We start from the raw sequence: 10,224 nt of genomic DNA, 5'->3' as shown, positions 1-10,224 counted from the left end.
GGTGAACCGTGCCTTGCCTATCAGCCATTAGCACACTTGCAGTAAGCATGGAAAAACCCTTCCCAAATCTTTGTTCGCAAAGTCAAGCCATGACTGACTGATGAATCTTCAAGAAAATAGGATGGTAGACAACAATCTATAGGTCTAAAAGTTTGAAAATTCCTTGTCTAAGAAACAAATGTATTCTTTAGTAGATCATATCCTGAATCATGCATCATATTTTTGAAATTTAGTTTTTCTCATATATCAGAGCTGCCTCAAAGTGTTTCTCTTAGATCTCAGGTTGTGCAGGCTCTCTTAATTTTCTGTTACAAAATAATGTCAGTAACTTCTATTTTTCTCAAATCTATAATGGTACGACTTCTTCCCCAACCTTTTGCTTATAGGTCCAGAAACAATGTTTTATTAAGTTTATTGGCCTGGCAAATGTTGTTGCTGCTGGCTGTTCACTGAATAATGGACCTTAGAGTTGAAGCATTCCTGATAGCATTTTGGTTTTATTTCTGAATTCTAAGGGGAGTTAAGGCTAGGCATCAGTAGCTCTGATGCCTGCAATACACTCTAAAATAATGAAACACTGATGTTTCACTCCAAGCTTCCCAAATGTTTAATGGCAAAACTTAATTTGCAGTTGACAGCTCTCATATCTTTTCAAAGCAAAATTCTGAAGACTATTTGAAACTAGGGAATGCTATTAAATTGTGCAGGTTAATTCTTTTTATGCTTGGAACATAGAACTATTTGATAACTCTTACCTTCAGCATTTTAGGTGTAGCTATGCTGAATGGTAGAGAGATTTGCTGATACATCTTGATATTTTAGTAATGCAGTGTGAGGTGGATGCTGATACTGTGGAAGATGACAGTGAGGCCTAATATGAAAATAAGAGAAGAGCCCGTACACCTTGAAAATTCTACTGTAGTGTTTTATTGTGGAATTTACCGGGAGTAAGAGAGTTTATGGGATTTGACATCAGTGAAGGGGAAGATAAGTGTGTATGCTCTGGTTCCATGGTGCAAAGTGGAAAATAAAACACTGGATAGCATTGTGTATATAAGGGCTCAATTGTAACACCGATGCCCCTGTGTGTTGTGTCTTACTCCCCTGACCCTCCCTACTCAGAAAAAAATAAAAATGCTGTGTCTGCAAATTGTTTGGCTGTAGGGCAACTATAGATTGCCATCATTTCTTTGAGTACCTTTGAATGGTAGTTGTGAAGGCTTAGGTCATGGGAAGTTGAGGGAGGAAGGTCTTTGCTGGACTGAGACACTGGAGTGTGGAAACAAAAGGAGAATACAGGTTCTTGGGATCTTAAGTTCCATATTTTGTCTTGAATATTCAAGAAATATTGCATAGTATGAAGCTTAAAGTTTCAAATACTTTCAAATACAAAGGAGGAGCTGAGTCATGAGTAGTTTTCAGAGCATGTGGTATGCATTGAGTATATTTTTCACACTTCACTCTTGCAACATTTTGAATATGTTCTTTGCACGTTGACTCTCCCTTATATAAAAGGAAAGGTGATGGGAAACTGTCTCAGGGAAAGCAGATTGACACACTGGTGAGGGTGTAACTACATATAAGTAGTGGCTCATATAGTAGCAAAGATAGTCTGTTTTTAAAGGCTCATGGATTACGCTGTGAAGGTATCTTACAGTAAGATAGCAGATAAAAATAGAAAGGAAATATTGGGGGAAAATTTGAAAAATAATACCTGTACAGTTTTTATACTAAGTTAAAATTTCCTTCAGTTTGCTCTCAGATTCTAATGATTTGTACAAATTGCTTTCAGAGCAGAAACCACTTCTGGATTTCTGTGATCAGTTTGTCATTTTGGTTTAGTGTTTCTAGGAAGAATAGCAACATAAGTCTTTCTCATAACTTACAATTATGTTGTAAATAGGATAGATACTGTTACTCATCTGAGGCAACAGAGAACAAAAGGAGAAATGGTGAAACTTATTAAGTATATTTTGTGGATGAGTATAATATGTACTAGGCTGGTCTTGCATGTAATGTATAATATAGTGAAAATTTTTGGACAGGATTAATTACTGTCTTTGAAAGATGCCGTTTTTCTAAACATATCTATTAGAGATCTGCTTACCCATCTTTTAGAGGTGATTGAATCATAGTACTACTGTTAAGCCTCTTAATAAGATGCACGTGATACTACAAAACAGCTTCTGCAGATCTGTTAGAGAGGCTGTTTGCAGTATTTTGTGGGATAGGAAATATGAGCTTCTGTGAAAGGAAGGATCTGTTCTGAATCTGTTTACTGGTAAATGTCTACGTTAAAGTGAGCATTGGGGGTGTAACTGAATTCTGGTATAGTTAAGGAAAACTGCGTTTTTTAAAACCAGAATTAGCCACATGGATTAAATGCTGTTGATGGTTAGTAAGCTTGACAGCTAGAAAAACAAAACTCTCTAATGCCAAAAAATGAACTTATAAAAGACTTGAGATGAAGTGAATTGAAGAAACACAGATAAATACTTTTTGTGATACAATTGTCTCTTAAATATTTTTCCTCAGTCTGTAATTTGTCTTGCTGGCAAAGTATGACTGGTTGAAATTTTGATTGTCTGCAGTTTGCAGATGAACCTTCATTTGGTAAAAATGTTCAAGATGCCACATTGTAAATGGACAACTAAAATGATTTCTCATTGAAACTAACCCTGTTTTGGAGTGTTATGGTAGTAATATGTTCAGTCTGGATTTGGGGTGATTATAGTTAGCCCCAAAAGATTTCCTGATGTAACTAAGGAGACAACCACAAAGAAACGGTCACAAAGAGGCTTCCGTTAGAAAACTGGTACCTTGTGAAACTGCTCTTTTAGTTGATCCTTAAGTGCTTTCAAAATTCTGCTTTCTTACTCTAGAGAGAAACTGAGAAATTAAGCCAGTTCTCTGAGAAGTATTGGTATAGCAACTGTGATCCTTTAGGTAGCATATTTAAATCACTATATGCACTATGACAGTTTTGCATCTATTTCCTATTACTGAACAATTCTTCATTTTGGTATGTTCACTTCAGATGTTGTGTTCATCTAAGATCCGCATATTTAGCTCCCTTGTGGGAGTTTCATCTCTGAGGATTTTTTTTTTTTTAAACCACAGAAAGTAGTATTAGAACAAAACAGAAAATGTGTAGAGAAAGGTGAGAAAAATGCTAAAACCTGTAGAATAACCTTTGTAAAAGGAGTGACAGATTAGGACTTGAACAACAAGATTGAACTTGTTGAAGCTGAGAAGGGAGGAAGCTAAAACTGAGTTGCTTGAGGCAAGGTTATAAATAGAGTATGATGGTTGTTGTTATGGAACAGCCAGTGAATGAGAAGATGCAAAATTACCAGATTAAAAACAAACAAAAGGAAGTGGTTCTTCTTACAGCACTTTAAGTATTAAAGTCATTGTTGCAGGATGTTCTTAATACTAAAAATTCACATACTTTAATAAAGCACCTGCTCCGTTTCACAGGGAAAGGTAACATGGAATCCATCAAGCATTTTTAAACACAAAGCCACTGCCCTCTGATGTAAGGAAGTCTTTAAATCTCATAAAAATAAGCAGAGTTTCATTACTTATTGTTGTGTCTGTAATATGTTCTTCTCTACACATCCTTTGATAGTTACTTACCAGGTAGGAGAGTGTTTGACATGGGTATTTGGTCTAATATAGCATGCTCTAATCTAGTTTTGTACTTTCTGGAATAAGGATGGGATGGTATTACATGGCTGATTGGGAGTGGTTGGGGAAACTTTGTGAGATTAGCAGTATAGGATGTGTGGGGAAGCAGATAAGCCAACAATTTTGACACCATGGCATCTTCTAGTGAAGTGAAACAGTTTTTGGAGGAGCATGGAGCTTAGTAGCAGAATCGAAGGGTACAGTACACAAAACCAGATGAAGCTTGATTATTATCTTCAAAGAAGAACAAAAAGAAAACCCCAGACCCTAATGTTTATATGATTGTGGCACTCTGTTTCTTGTCTAAGTTATGAGGTTTCAGAAGTTGATTGATTTCATTCAATTTTTACAGGAGTGGAGGTCTCAAACTGAATTCCCATGGACTTTGTGGAAGTAGACAGCTGGATGCAAGAGATTATAGCATGGCTCCAGCAGAGAGAAGCAGTAAGGTGAGCTTGTTAAACATCAGAGAATCCTTGTAGGACCCCCAGGCTTGTAACTGAATCCATATGAAACCAGGTTCATTAATTTCACTGCCTGTAAAATAACTTGTTTAGCAGAGACTGTTAAGTCTAATGCTTACATTTCAACTTGAGAATAACTAATGTAAGGGGCTGTTTGTTTGCCAGCTTCCTTTTTCAAAGATTTTTGTGTTGAAGTACAGTTTTGAAACTGTGAAATATATTCTAAAGAGCTATGTTTCCTGTCTAAAATAGAGTTGGCAATAAGCCATCTAATTTTTGTGTTTCTACTTTGCAGTCAAAGTGGGAGAAATGGTTAGCTATTTGATAACTACTGACTTTTATTTAAACTTCAATCTAAGTTAAAGATGCAGGAAGAATTTTTGGGAGGTTTTGTGTGTGGGGGAAAAAAATGGCAATGGGATGTAAGACCTTCAAAAACAGGTTTGAATATAAACATTTAATAAGTTGTATCTTGTTTGCTTACATGCCAGATAAACTGGTAAGCAGGAATTCAGCACAAATAAGCAGAACTCTTGAGTTCTCTCCCCTTCCTTCTCACTCTTCCCCTTCTCCTGACTCATTCCCTGACTGCTGAATATATTCAGCCTACATCCAATCTTTTTTTTATCACCAGTTTTTATAACTCCAGTCAAAACATTTAACAAGATATTTTATTACTACTAAGAGTACATCCAACCCAAATGTTTCATTTCAGTCTGTAAAGCTTTGTTCATTTGTTGTAACTATAGTATTAGTTACAGTAACTAAATTAAGCCTTGTATGTAAATATAAGTTTTGCTAAACAGGAAGCTGTTAAAAGGGAGAAGGTAAAAGACCAAAGTCATGCCATTAGAACTTTGTGTTAGAGCTGTTTTGTGCTGCAACGTGAAGGAATATGCCAAAAGTAAGTCAAATCAGGCATGTTGTTCTTGTCAGTATTCTGTGCCACCCAGCTGATTTTTGCTGTAGCCAGAAAAGTTACAGAATTCAGCTTTGCCAATTTTAACAGTCCTTATAACACTGGGTTCCTCAGGTATTGCTTGCAAAGTCTAACTTGAACATGGACTTCACTGATTTTTCAGAGAAATTTTCATTGTTGCACTGTTGAAATTCACTTTCTTTTGTGCACAGTGATAATGTGATTCTAGAAATCTGTTTATTACTACAGCATGGCTTATCAAACCCTTTGCAAAAAACCATGAAGAATTTCCTAAGTAATCTGTAATAATATGCCAATGTAACTTCAGAAGAATTATGGGATAATAATTTTGCTTACGTTTATACAAATATATAATCTTGTCTCTTTATTTTTAGGTATGCTTGGCAGTGACAATGGACTATTTATTTGCATCTGATACCCTTATATGAAAAGATCACATTTCCAAAGAGTTTAAATATTATTTCATCTTCTGAAACAGAATGGCAGGGTTCAAACGAGGATATGATGGAAAAATTGCAGGATTGTATGACTTGGATAAAACTTTGGGCAGAGGCCATTTTGCTGTGGTCAAACTTGCTCGGCATGTCTTTACAGGTGAAAAAGTAGCAGTAAAAGTAATTGACAAGACCAAACTGGACACTCTAGCCACTGGACATCTTTTTCAAGAAGTTAGGTGCATGAAACTAGTGCAGCATCCCAATATAGTACGGCTGTATGAAGTGATTGATACTCAGACGAAGCTTTATCTTATCTTGGAGCTAGGTGATGGAGGAGATATGTTTGATTACATTATGAAACATGAAGAAGGTCTGAATGAGGATCTGGCAAAAAAATATTTTGCTCAAATAGTTCATGCTATATCCTACTGCCATAAACTGCATGTAGTCCATAGAGACTTGAAACCAGAGAATGTTGTCTTCTTTGAAAAACAAGGACTTGTGAAATTGACCGATTTTGGCTTCAGCAACAAATTTCAGCCTGGAAAGAAGCTCACCACAAGCTGTGGATCTCTTGCATATTCTGCTCCTGAAATTTTACTTGGGGATGAATATGATGCACCAGCAGTAGGTATGTCCTGTTTAAATTCAAATAGTAATCTAAACTTAAGTACTGTGATGTTGTACCAGTCTGTTTTCCCTTTCAATAGAACGGCTAAGTGGAAGCCAGCTAATTGGCAAAAATTAATATTATAACCTGGATGAATTATGGATTAGTTAATGCTGGAACAGCTCTGTTTGAAAGAGGTACTCAAACATTGTAAAAAGTGCTTACAAGTTCTTTTTGTTTGAAATGATAGAATTATATACATTGTAATTAACTTTTCTAAAAGCCCAACCACCCAATGATTTTCTTTGCTTAGTTTAGCCATATAAGAGTAACATTGTGAGCCCAGGCTGCATACATGTTCTGCTGCAAGGTGGTAGGAATCCATTTTTAATAAGTACTAACTTGGTTATTGAAGGAGGAGACAGAGAATTAAGGACAGCTTTAATTCCCTATTCCCCTTTCTCTGCCCTTTTCTTGTCTGAGAACTGAAAGTAGAGGGTGAGTTCCCAGTTGCTCCCAGTTGTTTAAAAGGTAAGAAAAATAGTAATACGTAAATTAGTCTTCGTGTTTCTAGCGAGAAAGTTGAGCATGCTAGACAGGCTACTACAGTTAATTTTTCTCCTCTATCTCGGTTAGGTCTGTTGCATATGTGATTACAAGTAACTTAGTGGTTTGTTTGTTTTTAAATAGCTGTAAACATTGATAGAGTCATTGAATTATCCTGAATCCTTTGGCTGGAAGAGACCTTTAAGATATCGAATCAAATTGTTCACTCTGCACTGCCAGGTCATCACTAAACTATGTTCCTAAGCACCACACCTTACATGTCTTTCAAATACTTTCAGGGATGGGGACTCCACCACCTCCCTGGAGAGTCCATTCCAGTGCATTACAACCCTTTCTGTAAAGAAATTTTCATAATATCCAAACTAAAACTCCCCTGGTGCAACTCAAAGCTGTTTCCTCTTACCTTGTTACTTGGGAGAAAAGACTGACTCCCACCACGCTACAGCCTCTCTTCAGGTAGTTGTAGAGAGTGGTATGGTCTTCAGAGGAAGGCTTCAGAGAAGTCTTGTCTTCTCCAGACTAAACAGCTGCTCCTCATAAGACTGTTGCTGTCACCAGCTTCATTGCCCTTCTCTAGACAGGCCTCCAACAACCTCAATGCCCTTCTTGTAGTGAGGGGCCTAAAACTGGACACAGTACTCAAGGTGTGCCCTCAGCAGTGTTGAATACAGGGGGACAATCACTTCCCCACTCCTGCTGGCCACACTATTGCTGATACCAGCCGGGTTGCTGTTGGCCTTCTTGGCCACCTGGTCACACTGCTGGCTCATATTCAGCCAGCTTTCAAACAACACCCCCAGATCCTTTACAGCTGGGCAGTTTTCCAGCCACTCTTTTGAAAGGCTGTAGTGTTGCAGGTGGTTGTTGTGACCCAGCTGCAGGACCTGGCGCTTGGCCTTCTTGAACCTGATAAAACTTGCCTCGGACCATCAATCCAGCCTGTCCATACCAGCCGGGTTGCTGTTGGCCTTCTTGGCCACCTGGTCACACTGCTGGCTCATATTCAGCCAGCTTTCAAACAACACCCCCAGATCCTTTACAGCTGGGCAGTTTTCCAGCCACTCTTTTGAAAGGCTGTAGTGTTGCAGGTGGTTGTTGTGACCCAGCTGCAGGACCTGGCGCTTGGCCTTCTTGAACCTGATAAAACTTGCCTCGGACCATCAATCCAGCCTGTCCAGAACCCACTGTAAAGCCTCCCTACCCTCAAGCAGACCAACATTCCCACCTAACTTAGTGCCGTCTGCAAACTTCCTGAAGGTGCATTCAATCCTCTCATCGAGATCATTGATAAAGATGTTAAAGAGGACAGACCCTAATACTGAGTGCTGGGGGACACCACTGGTGACTGGCTGCCAACTGGATTTAACTGCATTCACCACCACTCTCTGGGCCCGGTCATCCAGCCAGTTTTTTTTATCCAGTGAAGTGTACACTTATCCATACCATGAGCAGCCAATTTCTCCAGGAAAATGGAGAAACAGCGTCAAAGGCTTTATTGAAGCATAGGTAGGCAATGTCCACAGCCTTTACCTCATCCACTAAGTGTGCCATCTCAAGTTAGTCAAGCAGGACCTGCCTTTCCTAAACCCATGCTGACTGGGCCTGATTACTTGGTTGTCCTGTACATGCTGCGTGATGGCACTCAAGATGATGTTCTCCATAGCCTTCCCCGGCACTGAGGTCAGACTGACAGGTGGCCCATCTTTTAGATGGCTGTCACATTTGCTAACCTCCAGTTGATTGGTACCTCCCCCGTTCCCTCTTGGATTATGGGGGCTTCATTCTGCTCTCAGGCTCTGTCTTCTAGCTCGAGGAGGTGGGAAGTCAGAGAAAAACTGTTCTTACCATTAAAGTTTAAGACAAAGAAGGCATTCAGTACCTCAGCCTTTTCCTCATCTTGGGTCACCATGTTTCCCCCTGCCATCTACTAAAGGATGGATGTCCTGTAGTCATACAGATTGTTCATATTTGTTAGTTGAGGTAGAACTCATTTCTCCTCCAACAAATTTAGGTATGTATAATTCCAAGTGATGCTTCAAAAATAGCTTATTGTAGTCATCATGCCTCTTGTTCTTGTATACCCAGTATCTGATACTTCTGCTGTCCTAGTAACACCCATTAGGACTCTGTACTTACTGCTGTGTGTATTTTCCTGTGGTTATAGTAGTGGCTGTAGTGATGGTTTTAATTAAGACTGATTTGTCCAATTTTTTGCTAATTTACCTGAGGTAAACAATTTTATATGCTGCACACTGAATTATTTTCAATAATTCAATGTACTTTCAAATGATGTTGCATTATTTTTAATAGAAAAATTTTTAAAGGAATATTTGTAGATCTTACGGTCTTTGCTTAAACATTTAAATGTAATTTGATGGCTTCTAACTTCAAATAGGTATTTTACTGTGGGTTTTCTGGACTTGAAAGTACTTTCTCAATTGTGCTGTAATTGGGAATTTTAGCTGTCTATGCTATCTGTGGTTTTGCAAGTTCATGTTGATGCTATAGTGATGCTTGACAAAATGATTTCTATTTAGAGTTAAATTTTTTAGATGAGGTAGTTCTGGTTTTATTAGTGGCAGACTAGAGATCCTAACTCGTAAGTTGTTCTGTGTTCTCTGTCTTTTTATTTTGAGAATTTCCTGAAGCATGACTGTAGTGGCTTGCAGTGGTCTCCAAAACTAGATGGAAAAGTTCATTTCTTGAATATTCTATACAGTGCCTTATGTGGATTATTTGTTGAAAAACAGAGTAGCAGTCAAATTTTGGAGGATGACAACAAAAAAAAAAGTTTTGATGTTGCTGTCCAATCCAGCTGAAGATGCTTGGAAGAAAGAAGGTGTATGGGGATTAATGGGGAGGGTTTGGGGACATTAGGAGCATTGTGACCAGATAGTCCAAAACTGAATTATATAGGTAACAAAGCACACTTTGGACCTCTTAATGATAAATGTAAGAATGATGATATCATATAAAATGTTTTGTAGAGGACTTGGTAAACAATTAGTTAGGTAAACTTCTGAATAGTACTAAAAGAAAATGGTTAAATGGATTCATAGAGGAGGAAGTCTGGCTAATACAGAGTGGATTGATGTGAACAGTAGAAAAACTAGAAAAATTAAATTCTTCTAGCTGATGTTTAAAGCTGCTAGTTAAGTTATATTTCTGAGAATATTTAAATATTCTCAGTGGTTAGTTTTTGTTTACTTCTTCCCTTGTGTACTGTCACAGTTACTGGATACTAGAAATTCTCCAATCCTAGCTGACAGATTATAGTGCTTCTATTCTAATTTTTTTAGTGGCACAGTTTTTGTCTCTTTGTAATGCATGATAAATTTTAAAGTACTGTACAATAGTTACAAAATAAAAATACCAACATTTACTTAGAGTTGCCCATAAACTAATGACCTTGAAGAATTTAGATTTTCTGTTTCTATACAGTGGATAAAAAGGTGAGGTGCACTATGTGAGGTTTCTAAATATGACTTATTTGTGTATTTTAAATGCAAAGATTGG

At 37.8% G+C, this 10,224-nt stretch overlaps 1 protein-coding gene across 1 annotated transcript; it reads left to right on the top strand.

Annotated features, from left to right (window-relative positions):
* Positions 1-4,044: 4,044 nt before the first annotated feature.
* LOC104493570 (SNF-related serine/threonine-protein kinase) lies at positions 4,045-6,162 on the top strand (the record flags this gene model as incomplete). The annotated part of the gene is made up of 2 exons (XM_010136280.1): positions 4,045-4,139; positions 5,469-6,162. A coding segment is annotated over exon 2 (589 nt), but the record flags the coding sequence as incomplete, so codon positions are not given.
* Between the last annotated feature and the right edge of the window lie 4,062 nt (positions 6,163-10,224).

Source organism: Buceros rhinoceros, unplaced genomic scaffold, assembly GCF_000710305.1.
Source record: "Buceros rhinoceros silvestris isolate BGI_N320 unplaced genomic scaffold, ASM71030v1 scaffold3935, whole genome shotgun sequence".
NCBI lineage: Eukaryota > Metazoa > Chordata > Aves > Bucerotiformes > Bucerotidae > Buceros > Buceros rhinoceros.
This window is presented reverse-complemented; position numbering and strand designations above follow the sequence as displayed.